This window comes from Ylistrum balloti, unplaced genomic scaffold (genome assembly GCF_031769215.1).
Source record: "Ylistrum balloti isolate Yb309-2 unplaced genomic scaffold, AGI_CSIRO_Ybal_v1 Utg370372, whole genome shotgun sequence".
NCBI lineage: Eukaryota > Metazoa > Mollusca > Bivalvia > Pectinida > Pectinidae > Ylistrum > Ylistrum balloti.
In genome coordinates, this window is record NW_026782261.1 from 45632 (window position 1) to 68237 (window position 22606).

Sequence of the window (22606 nt, forward strand, 5' to 3'; positions counted from 1 at the left end):
CTACACTGACAGAGATTATGTTTTATGTGTATAACTACACTGACAGAGATTATGTTTTATGTGTATAACTACACTGACAGAGATTATGTTTTATGTGTATAACTACACTGACAGAGATTATGTTTTATGTGTACACTGACAGAGATTATGTTTTATGTGTATAACTACACTGACAGAGATTATGTTTTATGTGTACACTGACAGAGATTATGTTTTATGTGTACACTGACAGAGATTATGTTTTATGTGTACACTGACAGAGATTATGTTTTATGTGTACACTGACAGAGATTATGTTTTATGTGTATAACTACACTGACAGAGATTATGTTTTATGTGTATAACTACACTGACAGAGATTATGTTTTATGTGTATAACTACACTGACAGAGATTATGTTTTATGTGTACACTGACAGAGATTATGTTTTATGTGTATAACTACACTGACAGAGATTATGTTTTATGTGTACACTGACAGAGATTATGTTTTATGTGTACACTGACAGAGATTATGTTTTATGTGTACACTGACAGAGATTATGTTTTATGTGTACACTGACAGAGATTATGTTTTATGTGTACACTGACAGAGATTATGTTTTATGTGTATAACTACACTGACAGATTAGATTATGTTTTATGTGTATAACTACACTGACAGAGATTATGTTTTATGTGTATAACTACACTGACAGAGATTATGTTTTATGTGTATAACTACACTGACAGAGATTATGTTTTATGTGTATAACTACACTGACAGAGATTATGTTTTATGTGTATAACTACACTGACAGAGATTATGTTTTATGTGTATAACTACACTGACAGAGATTATATTTTATGTGTACACTGACAGAGATTATGTTTTATGTGTACACTGACAGAGATTATGTTTTATGTGTACACTGACAGAGATTATGTTTTATGTGTATAACTACACTGACAGAGATTATGTTTTATGTGTACACTGACAGAGATTATGTTTTATGTGTATTATGTTTTATGTGTACACTGACAGAGATTATGTTTTATGTGTATAACTACACTGACAGAGATTATGTTTTATGTGTACACTGACAGAGATTATGTTTTATGTGTACACTGACAGAGATTATGTTTTATGTGTATAACTACACTAACAGAGATTATGTTTTATGTGTACACTGACAGAGATTATGTTTTATGTGTATAACTACACTGACAGAGATTATGTTTTATGTGTACACTGACAGAGATTATGTTTTATGTGTACACTGACAGAGATTATGTTTTATGTGTACACTGACAGAGATTATGTTTTATGTGTACACTGACAGAGATTATGTTTTATGTGTACACTGACAGAGGTTATGTTTTATGTGCATAACTACACTGACAGAGATTATGTTTTATGTGTACACTGACAGAGATTATGTTTTATGTGTATAACTACACTGACAGAGATTATGTTTTATGTGTACACTGACAGAGATTATGTTTTATATGTACACTGACAGAGATTATGTTTTATGTGTACACTGACAGAGATTATGTTTTATGTGTACACTGACAGAGATTATGTTTTATGTGTACACTGACAGAGATTATGTTTTATGTGTACACTGACAGAGATTATGTTTTATATGTACACTGACAGAGATTATGTTTTATATGTACACTGACAGAGATTATGTTTTATGTGTATAACTACACTAACAGAGATTATGTTTTATGTGTACACTGACAGAGATTATGTTTTATGTGTACACTGACAGAGATTATGTTTTATGTGTACACTGACAGAGATTATGTTTATGTTAACTACACTGACAGAGATTATGTTTTATATGTACACTGACAGAGATTATGTTTTATGTGTACACTGACAGAGATTATGTTTTATGTGTACACTGACAGAGATTATGTTTATGTGTATAACTACACTGACAGAGGTTATGTTTTATGTGTACACTGACAGAGATTATGTTTTATGTGTATAACTACACTGACAGAGATTATGTTTTATGTGTATAACTACACTGACAGAGATTATGTTTTATGTGTATAACTACACTGACAGAGATTATGTTTTATGTGTACACTGACAGAGATTATGTTTTATGTACACTGACAGAGATTATGAATTTGTTATATGTACACTGACAGAGATTATATGTGTACACTGACAGAGATTATGTTTTATGTGTATAACTACACTGACAGAGATTATGTTGACAGAGATTATGTTTTATGTGTATAACTACACTGACAGAGATTATGTTTTATGTGTACACTGACAGAGATGTTTTATGTGTACACTGACATAGATTATGTTTTATATGTATAACTACACTGAGAGAATTATGTTTTATGTGTATAACTACACTGACAGAGGTTATGTTTTATGTGTAGACTGACAGAGATTATGTTTTATGTGTACACTGACAGAGATTATGTTTTATGTGTACACTGACAGAGATTATGTTTTATGTGTACACTGACAGAGATTATGTTTTATGTGTACACTGACAGAGATTATGTTTTATGTGTACACTGACAGAGATTATGTTTTATGTGTACACTGACAGAGATTATGTTTTATGTGTACACTGACAGAGATTATGTTTTATGTGTACACTGACAGAGATTATGTTTTATGTGTACACTGACAGAGATTATGTTTTATGTGTACTACACTGACAGAGATTATGTTTTATGTGTACACTGACAGAGATTATGTTTTATGTGTACACTGACAGAGATTATGTTTTATGTGTACACTGACAGAGATTATGTTTTATGTGTACACTGACAGAGATTATGTTTTATGTGTATAACTACACTGACAGAGATTATGTTTTATGTGTATAACTACACTGACAGAGATTATGTTTTATGTGTATAACTACAGCTGTGCATGTGTATAACTTCAGTATGTATTGACTACAGCTGTGCATGTGGACAATTTCAGTATGTATTGACTACAGTTGTGCATGTGTATAACTTAATCTTGTGCTGACTACATGACTACAGCTGAGCATGTGTATAACGTCAGTGTGTATTGACTACAGATGTGCAAGTGTATAACTTCAGTATGTTCTGACTACAGCTGTGCATGTGGACAACTTCATCTTGTGCTGACTACATGACCACAGCTGTGCATGTGTATAACTTCAGTATGTACTGACTACAGCTGTGCATGTGGACAACTTCATCTTGTGCTGACTACATGACTACATATGTGCACGTGTATCACTTCAGTATGTATTGACTACAGCTGTGCATGTATACCTTAATCTTGTGCTGACTACATGACTACAGCTGTGCATGTGTATAACTTCAGTATGTATTGACTACAGCTGTGCAGGTGTATTACTTCAGTGTGTATTGACTACAGATGTGAATGTGTATAACTTCAGTATGTATTGACTACAGCTGTGCATCTGTAAAACTTCAGTAGGTACTGACTACAGCTGTACATGTATACAAATTCATCTTTTGCTGACTACATGACTACAGCTGTGCAGGTGTATAACTTCAGTATGTATTGACTTCAGCTGTGCATGTGTAAAATTTCAGTATGTATTGACTACAGCTGTGCATGAATAACTTAATCTTGTGCTGACTACATGACTACAGCTGTGCATGTGTATAACTTCAGTATGTATTGACTTCAGCTGTGCATGTGTATAACTTCAGTATGTATTGACTTCAGCTGTGCATGTGTATAACTTCAGTATGTATTGATCCGTGCATGTGTAAAACTTCAGTATGTACTGACTACAGCTGTGTATGGGTATAACGTCAGTATGTACTGACTACAGCTGTGCATGTGTATAGCTTAATCTTGTGCTAACTACAGCTTTTCATGTGTACAACTTTAGTGCTTGCTGACTTCAGCTGTGAATGTGTATAACCAGAGCTTTGCATCAGTGGAGTTTCATTGTATTTGGATGGAAACTGCAAAAGTGATGAATCTCATTGTAGCATCAATTCCCCACTCTCCAACCAACTGATGACACGGGGTATAATAACATGTTTAAATAACTCTTATCATGTATCTTACTATTTCCTGTCTGAATGAGGTACAAAAAAAAGATGCTGTTCGTGGGAAAATCATGTAACTTACAGTGGTTGTTTTCTAAATAAGGTATAAAAATAGTCACTTTGGTAAAATCATTGGTAAAATAACTGTCAGTTGGGGCAAGAAATGTTTGAATGGGTAGGTAGGAAGATGATTACTTTGTTTTTCCTGTCTTCGCCTTTCTCTCTTCAGCTTTGCATCCTGTAGTCTTTGTTCTCTTGCTTTTCTTTTGATTTCAGCTTCATTTTCTCTCACAGCAACTGTATGAGTTTTACTGAAATAGTATCAATGTTATCTTGTCAAATGTGACTGGAATAAGGATGGGTTGCCTCCCCTTGTCCTAATATTTCATAACAATAATCCAAACAAAATATAATCATCATGCTACATACAACTAGATTCTGTGTGCCCTTCTTGAAATATCAAATACCTTATTATTTTCCTTGCACTTTTAAACACTACTGAATTATCATCATTTGTATCATGTTAAACACCAGGTACTATTTAATTACAGAGGTCATTTGTGTGGTAAGATTTTAAACTAAAGATAAATAACGATATCATATTAAGTTACCTCAGTTTGGCGAGATCTTTAAGGAGTGGTTTACCCATTACTTCATTGACAGAGCTGAACACCCCTTCCTTGGTGCTGATAACATCTTCAGAGTTAAAAACTTGATCACCATTACTCTGATGATGCTGTCTCTGTACAGACTTCAATAAAAATCAATATTATCAATCATTAAATAGATCTATTTCAGTAATCAGTGATTACAACATGACAAACCTAAAAAAAAAACATCATTATATTGCCTATGACCTCGGTGAATATCGCTTTTGCGGGTTGATGAATCCTTGTATCAACCTAATAAAGAGTCAATAATTGTATTATGTTGTTGATATCAGTCACAAAATGGCCACCTATCTATCATTATATTGTTGATATCAGTCACAAAATGGCCACCTATCTATCATTATATTGTTGATATCAGTCACAAAATGGCCACCTATCTATCATTATATTGATGATATCAGTCACAAAATGGCCACCTATCTATCATTATATTGTTGATATCAGTCACAAAATGGATCATTGGCCTTTTGAGGTTCCAAAATAAAACAGGCACAAATAAGAACCAAGAACTGTCTACAAATGTAATAAGAGGCAGATCTATTCTGTTTCTCGGGTGGTCCGGTGGCGCAGTGTTAACGCACTCGCCTTTCACCAAGCCGACCGGGGTTCGATTCCCGGAACGGACATGAAAAGGTAAGGGGCCACCTGCCGGACCACGTGGGTTTTCCCCGGGTACTCCGGTTTCCTCCCACAATAAGACCCCTCGCGCGCTTACATCTGGGCCAACAAGAGTGATTAGTATAAGTTGACATAACTTGTTTCGCAATTGTTGTAAAATAAATAAAGTTTATATTATTTATATTTATATATATTATTCTGTTTCTCTCAAGATATAAAGATAACAAACTTTGAAAGTCAAAACTCAAAGAATTCTGCTTGGCAGACATTTAAATTTTTCTACAATCATTACTAAAACTTATCAGGGTGGAAGAGAAGTAAACACATAATATTTAAGAATAAATCAATCCTGTACTTTGCAAGTTATACTGATAACATAAATGTTTCACTGGATTATGGATGGACATTAGATGAAAAGTAACTTGAATGCCCACCGTCGGAATAAGGTGTAGTAAAAAAATCTGTGGCTTAATAACAAGCAACTGTCCAGTAATATGATCCATCAAGTATAGATAAAAACCTACATAATGAGTAGTATCATTAACATATTATATTACCTTTGGCATTCCCTTTTTGAAATATGTCTTGGCTTTCCCCCCTATTACTGTCTGACGTCCCAACAATGGTACAAGTTCAGCAAGGCTTCGCAGACTGAGAGCGGCCAGATCTTCATTAGTGTCTCGTAGTCCTAACAACACCTACAATTACACATCCCAGTAATCAATGATTCAGGTAGTCCTAACAACACCTACAATTACACATCCCAGTAATCAATGATTCTCGTAGTCTTAACAAAACCTACAATAACACATCCCAGTAATCAATGATTCTCGTAGTCCTAACAACACCTACAATTACACATCCCAGTAATCAATGATTCTCGTAGTCCTAACAACACCTACAATTACACATCCCAGTAATCAATGATTCTCGTAGTCCTAACAACACCTACAATTACACATCCCAGTAATCAATGATTCTCGTAGACCTGATAACACCTACAATTACACATCCCAGTAATCAATGATTCTCGTAGTCCTAACAACACTTAAAATTACACATCACAGTAATCAATGATTCTCGTAGACCTGATAACACCTACAATTACACATCCCAGTAATCAATGATTCTCGTAGACCTGATAACACCTACAATTACACATCCTAGTAATCAATGATTTACGTAGACCTGATAACACCTACAATTACACATCACAGTAATCAATGATTCTCGTAGACCTGATAACACCTACAATTACACATCCCAGTTATCAATGATTCTCGTAGACCTGATAACACCTACAATTACACATCCCAGTAATCAATGATTCTCGTAGTCCTAACAACACCTACAATTACACATCCCAGTAATCAATGATTCTCGTAGTCCTAACAACACCTACAATTACACATCCCAGTAATCAATGATTCTTGTAGTCCTAACAACACCTACAATTACACATCCCAGTAATCAATGATTCTCGTAGTCCTCACAACACCTACAATTACACATCCCAGTAATCAATGATTCTCGTAGACCTGATAACACCTACAATTACACATCCCAGTAATCAATGATTCTTGTAGTCCTAACAACACCTACAATTACACATCCCAGTAATCAATGATTCTCGTAGTCCTAACAACACCTACAATTACACATCCCAGTAATCAATGATTCTCGTAGTCCTAACAACACCTACAATTACACATCCCAGTAATCAATGATTCTCGTAGACCTGATAACACCTACAATTACACATCCCAGTAATCAATGATTCTCGTAGTCCTAACAACACCTACAATTACACATCCCAGTAATCAATGATTCTCGTAGTCCTAACAACACCTACAATTACACATCCCAGTAATCAATGATTCTCGTAGACCTGACAACACCTACAATTACACATCCCAGTAATCAATGATTCTCGTAGTCCTAACAACACCTACAATTACACATCCCAGTAATCAATGATTCTCGTAGTCCTAACAACACCTACAATTACACATCCCAGTAATCAATGATTCTTGTAGTCCTAACAACACCTACAATTACACATCCCAGTAATCAATGATTCTCGTAGACCTGATAACACCTACAATTACACATCCCAGTAATCAATGATTCTCGTAGACCTGATAACACCTACAATTACACATCCCAGTAATCAATGAATCTCGTAGTCCTAACAACACCTACAATTACACATCCCAGTAATCAATGATTCTCGTAGTCCTAACAACACTTAAAATTACACATCCCAGTAATCAATGATTCACGTAGTCCTAACAACACCTACAATTACACATCCCAGTAATCAATGATTCTTGTAGTCCTAAAAACACCTACAATTACACATCCCAGTAATCAATGATTCTTGTAGTCCTAATAACACCTACAATTACACATCCCAGTTATCAATGATTCTCGTAGACCTGATAACACCTACAATTACACATCCCAGTTATCAATGATTCACGTAGTCCTAACAACACCTACAATTACACATCCCAGTAATCAATGTTTCATGTAGTCCTAACAACACCTACAATTACACACCCCAGTAATCAATGATTTTCATAGTCCTAACAACACCTACAATTACACATCCCAGTAATCAATGATTCTCATCGGTCATACTGCTGCATTGACTGCTGAAGTTATCCTCTGTAAAACTAAAAAGAATTATTGCCATAAACACTCATAGGATTACCTAAGGTAAAACCTTACTACCACAAACACTCATAGGATTACCTAAGGTAAAACCTTACTACCACAAACACTCATAGGATTACCTAAGGTAAAACCTTACTACCACAAACACTCATAGGATTACCTAAGGTAAAACCTTACTACCACAAACACTCATAGGATTACCTAAGGTAAAACCTTACTACCACAAACACTCATAGGATTACCTAAGGTAAAACCTTACTACCACAAACACTCATAGGATTACCTAAGGTAAAACCTTACTACCACAAACACTCATAGGATTACCTAAGGTAAAACCTTACTACCACAAACACTCATAGGATTACCTGAGGTAAACTTTACTACCACAAACACTCATAGGATTACCTAAGGTAAAACCTTACTACCACAAACACTCATAGGATTACCTAAGGTAAAACCTTACTACCACAAACACTCATAGGATTACCTAAGGTAAAACCTTACTACCACAAACACTCATAGGATTACCTAAGGTAAAACTTTACTACCACAAACACTCATAGGATTACCTAAGGTAAAACCTTACTACCACAAACACTCATAGGATTACCTAAGGTAAAACCTTACTACCACAAACACTCATAGGATTACCTAAGGTAAAACCTTACTACCACAAACACTCATAGGATTACCTGAGGTAAACTTTACTACCACAAACACTCATAGGATTACCTGAGGTAAACTTTACTACCACAAACACTCATAGGATTACCTGAGGTAAACTTTACTACCACAAACACTCATAGGATTACCTGAGGTAAACTTTACTACCACAAACACTCATAGGATTACCTAAGGTAAAACCTTACTACCGCAAACACTCATAGGATTACCTAAGGTAAAACCTTACTACCACAAACACTCATAGGATTACCTGAGGTAAACTTTACTACCACAAACACTCATAAGACTACCTAAGGTAAACCTTACTACCACAAACACTCATAGGATTACCTGAGGTAAACTTTACTACAACAAACACTCATAGGATTACCTGAGGTAAACTTTACTACCATAAACACTCATAGGATTACCTGAGGTAAACTTTACTACCACAAACACTCATAAGATTACCTGAGGTAAACTTTACTACCACAAACACTCATAGGATTACCTAAGGTAAAACCTTACTACCACAAACACTCATAGGATTACCTGAGGTAAACTTTACTACAACAAACACTCATTAGATTACCTGAGGTAGAATAACATCTTCCAGACTCTCCTTCTCAAACAGATTAACATAATGCCTTAAGTAGGTAAGGAGGATCATACGTATGTTGTAGTCATGACAATGGAACACGCGGTAAATCTCAGGCACCACATAAGTCCTGAAAGTTGACACACTGAAAAGTGGAGTAGCCTCCCCTGTCCTGGCAGCTGGACGGTTACCATCTGGAACACCCAAAATATAAATTTGAAATATTATTAGCTTAACGTAAATCAAATGTATTACGCACTTATCATTGAATCAATTATAAAATCAAATTTTAAGAAAACTTTCCTAAACCTTAATTTCAGAGAATCTTACCATGATTTTGATGAGAATGATCATAAAAAACCCATGAGGAATCTTAGCGGTAGTCTGACAACAATTTCAATTCAGAACTTCCACATGTACAGACATTTTACAAGTACAAACTTCAAGAACATACCATGATATGGCATAAGTAAGTTAGGAATGAGGTGTCTCTTAGCGTCAAGATCAAGCAGGACAAAACGGCACAGCAGGCTCCTGGTCAAACACTTTCCTACTGTCTCCTGACTGGACTAGTGGTGTCTGGAGAGTGGGATGACTGGACTAGTGGTGTCTGGAGAGTGGGAAGACTGGACTAGTGGTGTGTGGATAGTGGGAAGACTGGACTAGTGGTGTGTGGATAGTGGAAAGACTGAACTAGTGGTGTCTGGAGAGTGGGAAGACTGGACTAGTGGTGTGTGGATAGTGGGAAGACTGGACTAGTGGTGTGTGGATAGTGGGAAGACTGGACTAGTGGTGTGTGGAGAGTGGGAAGACTGGACTAGTGGTGTCTGGAGAGTGGGAAGACTGGACTAGTGGTGTCTGGAGAGTGGGAAGACTGGACTAGTGGTGTGTGGATAGTGGGAAGACTGGACTAGTGGTGTCTGGAGAGTGGGAAGACTGGACTAGTGGTGTCTGGAGAGTGGGAAGACTGGACTAGTGGTGTCTGGAGAGTGGGAAGACTGGACTAGTGGTGTGTGGAGAGTGGGAAGACTGGACTAGTGGTGTGTAGAGAGTGGGAAGACTGGACTAGTGGTGTGTGGAGAGTGGGGAAGACTGGACTAGTGGTGTGTAGAGAGTGAGAAGACTGGACTAGTGGTGTCTGGAGAGTGGGAAGACTGGACTAGTGGTGTGTGGAGAGTGGGAAGACTGGACTAGTGTTGTGTGGAGAGTGGGAAGACTGGACTTGTGGAGTGTAGAGAATGGGGAAGACTGGACTAGTGGTGTGTGGATGGTGGGAAGACTGGACTAGTGGTGTCTGGAGAATTGGAAGACAGGACTAGTGGTGTCTGGATAGTGGGGAAGACTGGACTAGTGGTGTGTGGATAGTGGAAAGACTGAACTAGTGGTGTGTGGAGAGTGGGAAGACTGGACTAGTGGTGTGTGGATAGTGGGAAGACTGGACTAGTGGTGTCTTGAGAGTGGGAAGACTGGACTAGTGGTGTCTGGATAGTGGGAAGACTGGACTAGTGGTGTCTGGAGAGTGGGAAGACTGGACTAGTGGTGTGTGGAGAGTGGGAAGACTGGACTAGTGGTGTGTGGAGAGTGGGAAGACTGGACTAGTGGTGTGTGGAGAGTTGGGAAGACTGGACTAGTGGTGTGTGGAGAATGGGAAGACTGGACTAGTGGTGTGTGGAGAGTGGGAAGACTGGACTAGTGGTGTCTGGAGAGTGGGAAGTGTGTGTGAGAGTGGGAAGACTGGACTAGTGGTGTGTAGAGAGTGGGAAGACTGGATAAGTGGTGTGTGGATAGGTGGGAAGACTGGACTATGACTGGACTAGTGGTGTCTGGAGAGTGGGAAGACTGGACTAGTGGTGTCTGGATGGTGGGAAGACTGGACTAGTGGTGTGTGGAGAGTGGGAAGACTGGACTAGTGGTGTCTGGATGGTGGGAAGACTGGACTAGTGGTGTCTGGAGAGTGGGAAGACTGGACTAGTGGTGTCTGGATAGTGGGGAAGACTGGACTAGTGGTGTGTGGATAGTGGAAAGACTGAACTAGTGGTGTCTGGAGAATGGGAAGACTGGACTAGTGGTGTGTAGAGAGTGGGAAGACTGGACTAGTGGTGTTTGGATAGTGGGAAGACTGGACTAGTGGTGTGTGGAGAGTGGGAAGACTGGACTAGTGGTGTGTGGATAGTGGGAAGACTGGACTAGTGGTGTGTTGAGAGTGGGAAGACTGGACTAGTGGTGTGTGGAGAGTGGGAAGACTGGACTAGTGGTGTTTGGATAGTGGGAAGACTGGACTAGTGGTGTGTGGAGAGTGGGAAGACTGGACTAGTGGTGTGTAGAGAGTGGGAAGACTGGACTAGTGGTGTGTGGAGAGTGGGGAAGACTGGACTAGTGGTGTGTGGAGAGTGGGGAAGACTGGACTAGTGGTGTGTGGAGAGTGAGAATACTGGACTAGTGGTGTGTGGAGAGTGGGGAAGACTGGACTAGTGGTGTGTGGAGAGTGAGAATACTGGACTAGTGGTGTGTGGAGAGTGGGAAGACTGGACTGGTGTCTGGATGGTGGGGAATACTGGACTAGTGGTGTGTGGAGAGTGGGAAGACTGGACTAGTGGTGTGTGGAGAGTGGGAAGACTGGACTAGTGGTGTGTGGAGAGTGGGGAAGACTGGACTAGTGGTGTGTGGAGAGTGGGAAGACTGGACTAGTGGTGTGTGGAGAGTGGGAAGACTGGACTAGTGGTGTGTGGATAGTGGGGAAGACTGGACTAGTGGTGTGTGGAGAGTGAGATGACTGGAGTTGTGATGTGTGGAGTGGGAAGACTGGACTAGTGGAGTGTAGAGAGTGGGGAAGTCTGGACTAGTGGTGTGTGGATGGTGGGAAGACTGGACTAGTGGTGTCTGGATAGTGGGAAGACTGGACTAGTGGTGTGTGGATGGTGGGAAGACTGGACTAGTGGTGTGTGGAGAGTGGGAAGACTGGACTAGTGGTGTGTGGAGAGTGGGAAGACTGGACTAGTGGTGTGTGGAGAGTGGGAAGACTGGACTAGTGGTGTGTGGAGAGTGGGAAGACTGGACTAGTGGTGTCTGGATAGTGGGAAGACTGGACTAGTGGTGTGTAGAGAGTGGGAAGACTGGACTAGTGGTGTCTGGATGGTGGGAAGACTGGACTAGTGGTGTGTGGAGAGTGGGAAGACTGGACTAGTGGTGTGTGGAGAGTGGGAAGACTGGACTAGTGGTGTGTGGAGAGTGAGATGACTGGAGTGGTGGTGTGTGGAGAGTGGGAAGACTGGACTAGTGGTGTGTGGATAGTGGGGAAGACTGGACTAGTGGTGTGTGGATAGTGGGAAGACTGGACTAGTGGTGTGTGGATAGTGGGAAGACTGGACTAGTGGTGTCTGGAGAGTGGGAAGACTGGACTAGTGGTGTGTGGAGAGTGGGAAGACTGGACTAGTGGTGTCTGTGGAGAGTGGGAAGACTGGACTAGTGGTGTGTGGATAGTGGAAAGACTGAACTAGTGGTGTCTGGAGAGTGGGAAGACTGGACTAGTGGTGTCTGGAGAGTGGGAAGACTGGACTAGTGGTGTTTGGATAGTGGGAAGACTGGACAGGTGGTGTCTGGATAGATGGTAGACTGGACTAAAGGTGTGTAGAGAGTGGGAAGACTAGATAAGTGGTGTGTGGATAGTGGGAAGACTGGACTTGTGGTGTGTGGAGATTGCGATGACTGGACTAGTGGTGTGTAGAGAGTGGGAAGACTGGACTAGTGGTGTCTGGATAGTTGGAAGACTGGACTAAAGGTGTGTAGAGAGTGGGAAGACTAGATAAGTGGTGTGTGGAGAGTGGGATGACTGGACTAGTGGTGTGTGGATAGTGGGGAAGACTGGACTTGTGGTGTGTGGAGATTGCGATGACTGGACTAGTGGTGTGTAGAGAGTGGGAAGACTGGACTAGTGGTGTCTGGATGGAGGGAAGACTGGACTAGTGGTGTGTGGAGAGTCGGGAAGACTGGACTAGTGGTGTGTGGAGAGTGGGATGACTGGACTAGTGGTGTCTGGATGGTGGGAAGACTGGACTAGTGGTGTGTGGAGAGTGGGAAGACAGGAATAGTGGAGTGTAGAGAGTGAGATGACTGGACTAGTGGTGTGTGGAGAGTGGGAAGACTGGACTAGTGGTGTGTGGAGAGTGGGAAGACTGGACTAGTGGTGTGTGGAGAGTGGGAAGACTGGACTAGTGGTGTGTGGAGAGTGGGAAGACTGGACTAGTGGTGTGTAGAGAGTGGGAAGACTGGACTAGTGGTGTGTGGAGAGTGGGAAGACTGGACTAGTGGTGTGTGGAGAGTCGGGAAGACTGGACTAGTGGTGTGTGGAGAGTGGAAAGACTGGACTAGTGGTGTGTAGAGAGTGGGAAGACTGGACTAGTGGTGTGTGGAGAGTGGGAAGACTGGACTAGTGGTGTGTGGAGAGTGGGGAAGACTGGACTAGTGGTGTGTGGAGAATGGGAAGACTGGACTAGTGGTGTGTGGAGAGTGGGAAGACTGGACTAGTGGTGTCTGGAGAGTGGGAAGACTGGACTAGTGGTGTGTGGATAGTGGGAAGACTGGACTTGTGGTGTGTGGAGAGTGGGATGACTGGACTAGTGGTGTCTGGATGGTGGGAAGACTGGACTAGTGGTGTGTGGAGAGTGGGAAGACTGGACTAGTGGTGTGTGGAGAGTGGGAAGACTGGACTAGTGGTGTGTGGAGAGTGGGAAGACTGGACTAGTGGTGTGTGGAGAGTTGGAAGACTGGACTAGTGGTGTCTGGATAGTTGGAAGACTGGACTAGAGGTGTGTAGAGAGTGGGAAGACTGGATAAGTGGTGTGTGGAGAGTGGGAAGACTGGACTAGTGGTGTGTGGATAGTGGGGAAGACTGGACTAGTGGTGTGTGGAGAGTGAGATGACTGGACTAGTGATGTGTGGAGAGTGGGAAGACTGGACTAGTGGTGTGTGGAGAGTGAGATGACTGGAGTGGTGTTGTGTGGAGAGTGGGAAGACTGGACTAGTGGTGTGTGGAGAGTGGGGAAGACTGGACTAGTGGTGTGAGCACATGTGAAATACAGTCCGAGTGTGTGGAGAGTGGGAAGACTGGACTAGTGGTGTGTGGAGAGTGGGGAAGACTGGACTAGTGGTGTGTGGAGAATGGGAAGACTGGACTAGTGGTGTGTGGAGAGTGGGAAGACTGGACTAGTGGTGTGGGAAGACTGGACTAGTGGTGTGTGGAGAGTGGGAAGACTGGACTAGTGGTGTCTGGAGAGTGGGAAGACTGGACTAGTGGTGTGTGGAGAGTGAGATAACTGGACTAGTGATGTCTGGATGGTGGGAAGACAAGACTAGTGGAGTGTGGAGAGTGAGATGACTGGACTAGTGGTGTCTGGATAGTTGGAAGACTGGACTAGTGGTGTGTAGAGAGTGGGAAGACTGGACTAGTGGTGTCTGGAGAGTGGGAAGACTGGACTAGTGGTGTGTGGAGAGTGGGAAGACTGGACTAGTGGTGTGTGGAGAGTGGGAAGACTGGACTAGTGGTGTGTGGAGAGTGGGAAGACTGGACTAGTGGTGTGTGGAGAGTGGGAAGACTGGACTAGTGGTGTGTGGAGAGTGAGATGACTGGAGTGGTGATGTGTGGAGAGTGGGAAGACTGGACTAGTGGTGTGTGGAGAGTGGGGAAGACTGGACTAGTGGTGTGTGGAGAATGGGAAGACTGGACTAGTGGTGTGTGGAGAGTGGGAAGACTGGACTAGTGGTGTGTGGAGATTGGGAAGACTGGACTAGTGGTGTGTGGAGAGTGGGAAGACTGGACTAGTGGTGTGTTGAGAGTGGGAAGACTGGACTAGTGGTGTGTGGAGAGTGGGGAAGACTGAACTAGTGGTGTGGTGTGTGTCTGGAGAGTGGGAAGACTGGACTAGTGGTGTGTGGATAGTGGGAAGACTGGACTAGTGGTGTGTGGATGGTGGGAAGACTGGACTAGTGGTGTCTGGAGAGTGGGAAGACTGGACTAGTGGTGTCTGGATAGTTGGAAGACTGGACTAGTGGTGTGTAGAGAGTGGGAAGACTGGACTAGTGGTGTCTGGATGGTGGGAAGACTGGACTAGTGGTGTGTGGAGAGTGGGATGACTGGACTAGTGGTGTGGTGATGACTGGACTAGTGGTGTGTGGATAGTGGGGAAGACTGGACTTGTGGTGTGTGGAGATTGCGATGACTGGACTTGTGGTGTGTGGAGAGTGGGAAGACTGGACTAGTGGTGTCTGGAGAGTGGGAAGACTGGACTAGTGGTGTCTGGAGAGTGGGAAGACTGGACTACTGGTGTTTGGAGAGTGCGAAGACTGGACTAGTGGTGTTTGAAGAGTGCGAAGACTGGACTAGTGGTGTGTGGAGAGTGGAAAGACTGGACTAGTGGTGTGTGGAGAGTGGGAAGACTGGACTAGTGGTGTCTGGAGAGTGGGAAGACTGGACTAGTGGTGTGTGGAGTGTGGGGAAGACTGGACTAGTGGTGTGTGGAGAGTGGGAAGACTGGACTAGTGGTGTGTGGAGAGTGGGAAGACTGGACTAGTGGTGTGTTGAGAGTGGGAAGACTGGACTAGTGGTGTGTGGAGAGTGGGAAGACTGTGTGACTAGTGGTGTGTGGACTAGTGGTGTGTGGAGAGTGGGAAGACTGGACTAGTGGTGTGTGGAGAGTGGGAAGACTGGACTAGTGGTGTGTGGAGAGTGGGAAGACTGGACTAGTGGTGTCTGGATAGTGGGAAGACTGGACTAGTGGTGTGTGGAGAGTGGGAAGACTGGACTAGTGGTGTGTGGATAGTGGGAAGACTGGACTAGTGGTGTGTGGAGAGTGGGAAGACTGGACTAGTGGTGTGTGGAGAGTGGGAAGACTGGACTAGTGGTGTGTGGAGAGTGGGAAGACTGGACTAGTGGTGTGTGGAGAGTGGGAAGACTGGACTAGTGGTGTGGGGAGAGTGGGGAAGACTGGACTAGTGGTGTGTGGAGACTGGGAAGACTGGACTAGTGGTGTCTGGAGAGTTGGAAGACAGGACTAGTGGTGTCTGGATAGTTGGAAGACTGGACTAGAGGTGTGTAGAGAGTGGGAAGACTGGATAAGTGGTGTGTGGAGAGTGGGAAGACTGGACTAGTGGTGTGTGAAGAGTGAGATGACTGGAGTGGTGATGTGTGGAGAGTGGGAAGACTGGACTAGTGGTGTGTGGAGAGTGGGGAAGACTGGACTAGTGGTGTGTGTGGAGAGTGGGAAGACTGGACTAGTGGTGTGTGGATAGTGGGGAAGACTGGACTTGTGGTGTGTGGAGATTGCGATGACTGGACTAGTGGTGTGTAGAGAGTGGGAAGACTGGACTAGTGGTGTCTGGATGGAGGGAAGACTGGACTAGTGTTGTCTGGATAGTGGGGAAGACTGGACTAGTGGGGAAGACTGGACTAGTGGTGTGTGGATATTGGGAAGACTGAACTAGTGTTGTGTGGAGAGTGGGAAGACTGGACTTGTGGAGAAGACTGGACTAGTGGTGTCTGGAGAGTGGGAAGACTGGACTAGTGGTGTCTGGAGAGTGGGAAGACTGGACTAGTGGTGTGTGGATAGTGGGAAGACTGGACTAGTGGTGTGTGGATAGTGGGGAAGACTGGACTAGTGGTGTGTGGAGAATGGGAAGACTGGACTAGTGGTGTGTGGAGAGTGGGAAGACTGGACTAGTGGTGTCTGGAGAGTGGGATGATTGGACTAGTGGTGTCTGGAGAGTGGGAAGACTGGACTAGTGGTGTGTGGAGAGTGGGAAGACTGGACTAGTGGTGTGTGGAGAGTGGGAAGACTGGACTAGTGGTGTGTGGAGAGTGGGATGACTGGACTAGTGGTGTCTGGATGGTGGGAAGACTGGACTAGTGGTGTGTGGAGAGTGGGAAGACTGGACTAGTGGTGTCTGGAGAGTGGGAAGACTGGACTAGTGGTGTGTGGAGAGTGGGAAGACTGGACTAGTGGTGTGTGGAGAGTGGGAAGACTGGACTAGTGGTGTGTGGAGAGTGGGAAGACTGGACTAGTGGTGTGTGGATAGTGGGAAGACTGGACTAGTGGTGTGTGGAGAGTGAGATGACTGGAGTGGTGATGTGTGGAGAGTGGGAAGACTGGACTAGTGGTGTGTGGAGAGTGGGAAGACTGGACTAGTGGTGTGTAGAGAGTGAGATGACTGGACTAGTGGTGTCTGGATGGTGGTAAAACTAGACTAGTGGAATGTGGAGATTGAGAAGACTGGACTAGTGGTGTGTGGATATTGGGAAGACTGAACTAGTGTTGTGTGGAGAGTGGGAAGACTGGACTTGTGGAGTGTAGAGAATGGGGAAGACTGGACTAGTGGTGTGTGGATGGTGGGAAGACTGGACTAGTGGTGTCTGGAGAGTGGGAAGACTGGACTAGTGGTGTGTGGAGAGTGGGAAGACTGGACTAGTGGTGTGTGGATAGTGGGAAGACTGGACTAGTGGTGTCTGGAGAGTGGGAAGACTGGACTAGTGGTGTCTGGAGAGTGGGAAGACTGGACTAGTGGTGTGTGGATAGTGGGAAGACTAAGTTCTTTATACACATATCCTATATAAATCACAATACAGCTGCTTAATAGTATGTTCAGGTTGATTTATCTTAAAATGGTTTATGAAGGTTGTTTCTTGTTCTATTTTATATGTAGATCCTTTGAAGTGACTCATTTGATAAACTGACGATATTTATCATAATTATTAGGATATTTTCAGAATGTTCTATTATAACTACAAAATTGTGATATTGATTTCGGGAAATCCAAATTTTAAACTCAAATTTGATTTCATAACTTCCTATAATTCTAACACATTTAATGATATTAGATGTATTTAAATTAAAAGGAGGTTTGTCGTTGGTAATTGTCTTTACAATTTTGACATCAAATGATTGGTTTAATCTTTAAACTAAATTTATTATTTAATCTATTTTTTTTCCTGGCCCATCACTGCATAAAGATTAAAGGTAACAGTGTCACATTTAGTCCAAATATAGCCAAGAACTTTATGTATAGAGAGAAAATTATTTGGCACTTAAATGATCTGTCCTAACATTCCTTGACAAAATATATGTCTATGGAACACTATTATTACCTTGCCCTATAACATGCAAAAATACCTCTGAAGATATATTTTTCTGTCACTAGGGAGTTTGTTTTTACTCACCCAAGTCTTCAAGTTTTTCCAACAGTTCCTCCACCATCACACCAAATGCATACACATCTCTCGCAAAGGCTAGTTCTGGGGCAGCAGTCATACTCTCATCCTACCACAAAAAATGATCTGGTGATTATCTTAAACAGCATTTAATCCCAAAATCTAGGCTTTCTCATAAAGATCTTATTACCTCGTAAAAATTGTCTCTGCAATAAATTTCACAGAATGGCATACAGATATTGGATATAGTTGGAACAGACTAAAGAGAGCACAGGTTATAGTTGGAACAGACTAAAGAGAGCACAGGTTATAGTTGGAACAGACTGAAGAAAACACAAGTTATAGTTGGAACATTTTGAAGAAAACATAGGTTTTAGTTAGAACAAACTGAAGAAAGCACAGGTTATAGTTGGAACAGACTGAAGAAAACACGGGTTATAGTTAGAACAGACTGAAGAAAACACGGGTTACAGTTGGAACACACTGAAGAAAATATAGGTTATAGTTGGAACAGACTGAAGAAAGCACAGGTTATAGTTGGAACAGACAGAAGAAAACATAGGTTATAGTTGGAACAGACTGAAGAAAACACGGGTTATAGTTAGAACAGACTGAAGAAAACACGGGTTATAGTTGGAACAGACTGAAGAAAATATAGGTTACAGTTGGAACAGACTGAAGAAAGCACAGGTTATAGTTGGAAAAGACTAAAGAAAGCAGAGGTTATAATTGGAACAGACTGAAGAAAACAGGTTATAGTCGGAACAGGCTGAAGAAAACACAGGTTATAGTCGGAACAGATTAAAGAAAACACAGATTATAGCTGGAACACACTGAAGAAAGCACAGGTTATAGTTGGAAGACACTGAAGAAAGCACAGGTTATATCTGGAAAAGACTAAAGAAAGCAGAGGTTAAAATTGAAACAGACTGAAGAAAACAGGTTATAGTCGGAACAGATTAAAGAAAACACAGATTATAGCTGGAACACACCGAAGAAAACACAGGTTATAGTTATAACAGACTGAAGAAAGCACAGTTTATAGTTGAAACAGACTGAAGAAAGCACAGGTTATAGTTGGAAAAGACTAAAGAAAGAACAGGCTACAGTTGGAACAGACTGAAGAAAAAACAGGTTATAGTTGAAACAGACTGAAGAAAGCAAAGACTATAGTTGGAATAGACTGAAGAGAATACAGGTTATAGTTGGAACAGACTGAAGAAAGCACAGGTTATAGTTGGAACAGATGGAAGAAAACACAGGTTATAGTTGGAACAGATTGAAGAAAACATGGGTTATAGTTAGAACAGACTGAAGAAAATATAGGTTATAGTTGGAACAGATTGAAGAAAACATGGGTTATAGTTGGAACACACTGAAGAAAATATAGGTTATAGTTGGAACAGATTGAAGAAAACACAGGTTATAGTTGGAACATTTTGAAGAAAACATAGGTTTTAGTTAGAACAAACTGAAGAAAGCACAGGTTATAGTTGGAACAGACTGAAGAAAACACGGGTAATAGTTAGAACAGACTGAAGAAAACACGGGTTATAGTTGGAACAGACTGAAGAAAGCACAGGTTATAGTTGGAACAGACTGAAGAAAACATGGGTTATAGTTAGAACAGACTGAAGAAAACACGGGTTATAGTTGGAACACACTGAAGAAAATATAGGTTATAGTTGGAACAGACTGAAGAAAGCACAGGTTATAGTTGGAAAAGACTAAAGAAAGCACAGGTTATAATTGGAACAGACTGAAGAAAACAAGTTATAGTCGGAACAGACAGAAGAAAACACAGATTATAGTTGGAACAGACTGAAGAAAGCAAAGGTTATAGGTGGAGCAGATAGAAGAAAACACAGGTTATAGTTGGAACAGATTGAAGAAAACACAGGTTATAGTTGGAAAAGACTGAAGAAAACACAGGTTATAGTTGGAACACACTGAAGAAAGCACAGGTTATATTTGGAAAAGACAAAAGAAAGCAGAGGTTAAAATTGGAACAGACTGAAGAAAACAGGTTATAGTCGGAACAGACTGAAGAAAACACAGGTTATAGTCGGAACAGATTTAAGAAAACACAGATTATAGCTGGAACACACTGAAGAAAACACAGGTTATAGTTATAACAGACTGAAGAAAGCACAGTTTATAGTTGAAACAGACTGAAGAAAGCACAGGTTATAGTTGGAAAAGACTAAAGAAAGAACAGGCTACAGTTGGAACAGACTGAAGAAAAAACAGGTTATAGTTGAAACAGACTGAAGAAAGCAAAGACTATAGTTGGAGCAGATAGAAGAAAACACAGGTTATAGTTGGAACAGATTGAAGAAAACACAGGTTATAGTTGGAAAAGACTGAAGAAAGCACAGGTTATATTTGGAAAATACTGAAGAAAACACAGGTTATAGCTGGAACATTTTGAAGAAAACATAGGTTTTAGTTAGAACAAACTGAAGAAAGCACAGGTTATAGTTGGAACAGCCTGAAGAAAACACGGGTTATACTTAAAACAGACTGAAGAAAACACGGGTTATAGTTGGAACACACTGAAGAAAATATAGGTTATAGTTGGAACAGACTAAAGAAAGCACAGGTTATAGCTGGAACAGACTGAAGAAAAAAACAGGTTATAGTTGGAAAAGACTGAAGAAAGCAAAGATTATAGTTGGAACAGACTGAAGAAAATGGAGGTTATAGTTGGAAAAGACTGAAGAAAGCAAAGATTATAGTTGGAACAGACTGAAGAAAACGGAGGTTATAGTTATAACAGACTGAAGAAAAGCACAGGTTATAGTTGGAAAAGACTGAAGAAAACGGAGGTTATAGTTGGAACAGATTGAAGAAAGCACAGGTTATAGTTGGAACAGATTGAAGAAAGCACAGGTTATAGTTGGAAAAGACTGAAGAAAGCAAAGATTATAGTTGGAACAGACTGAAGAAAACGGAGGTTATAGTTGGAACAGATTGAAGAAAGCACAGGTTATAGTTGGAAAAGACTGAAGAAAGCAAAGATTATAGTTGGAACAGACTGAAGAAAACGGAGGTTATAGTTATAACAGACTGAAGAAAAGCACAGGTTATAGTTGGAAAAGACTGAAGAAAGCAAAGATTATAGTTGGAACAGACTGAAGAAAACGGAGGTTATAGTTATAACAGACTGAAGAAAAGCACAGGTTATAGTTGGAAAAGACTGAAGAAAGCAAAGATTATAGTTGGAACAGACTGAAGAAAGCACAGGTTATAGTTGGAACAGATTGAAGAAAGCACAGGTTATAGTTGGAAAAGACTAAAGAAAGCAAAGGTTATAATTGGAACAGATTGAAGAAAACAGGTTATAGTCGGAACAGACTGAAGAAAACACAGATTATAGTCGGAACAGACTGTAGAAAAAAACACTGGTTATAGTTGGAAAAGACTGAAGAATGCACAGGTGATAGTTGGAACAGACTGAAGAAAACACAGGTTATAGTTGGAACAGACTGGAGAAAGCACAGGTTATAGTTGGAACAGACTGAAGAAAAGACAGGTTATAGTCGGAACAGACTAAAGAAAACACAGGTTATAGTTGGAACAGACCTAATAAAGCACAGGTTATAGTGAGAACAGGCTGAAGAAATCTGATTCAAGTTGTTATTTTTCATGTTTCACACAAGAACTTCAGTTCTTGTTATGGAAATGGCTGACAGTGACAAAAAAATAATTTGGAAAAATAAATTATAGATATTTTATTAGTGGTTTGTCATTTTTCAAAACAACTTAAGGTCCAAGATGTATATTTATCTTGATAACAGATCCCGAAAACTATGGAATTTTACCCTTTCCTCTGGTGCAATGGCCTTTGAACTCCTGTGATTCTTGGCTGAAGTGAGATATTGGGAAGTATCCATTCCAAACTTACAGGCATGCTCCAAGCTTCCTAGCTTCCAGTAACCTGTGTCAGTCACAAACACTGACTCCAGACATACATTATTGTGGCATATGCCAGCCTGAGTCAAATGAAAAAAGACTTTTCAATTTCAAATAAACATAATTTTTTAATCTGTTTATTTACTTCTTTGTTTTATTAATTGAAGCATCTTTAATTACAGAATATTTAAGTCATTTTTTCCACTAACACACCAAAATGTGTGACATGCCTTAC

General features: G+C 41.3%; 1 protein-coding gene across 1 annotated transcript in view; it reads right to left on the minus strand.

The window, feature by feature from the left end:
• LOC132554036 (protein-associating with the carboxyl-terminal domain of ezrin-like) overlaps positions 1–22606 on the minus strand; it is a 39508-nt gene that overhangs the window by 14794 nt on the left and 2108 nt on the right. Inside the window, exons 3-10 of the mRNA XM_060218333.1 lie at positions 22281–22451; positions 18462–18565; positions 18035–18104; positions 9715–9829; positions 9255–9454; positions 5878–6018; positions 4643–4782; positions 4227–4342 (exon numbers count right to left, since the gene is read on the minus strand). Coding sequence (XP_060074316.1) covers positions 4227–4342; positions 4643–4782; positions 5878–6018; positions 9255–9454; positions 9715–9829; positions 18035–18104; positions 18462–18565; positions 22281–22451 — 1057 coding nt within the window. The remainder of the gene's footprint in view (positions 1–4226; positions 4343–4642; positions 4783–5877; positions 6019–9254; positions 9455–9714; positions 9830–18034; positions 18105–18461; positions 18566–22280; positions 22452–22606) is intronic.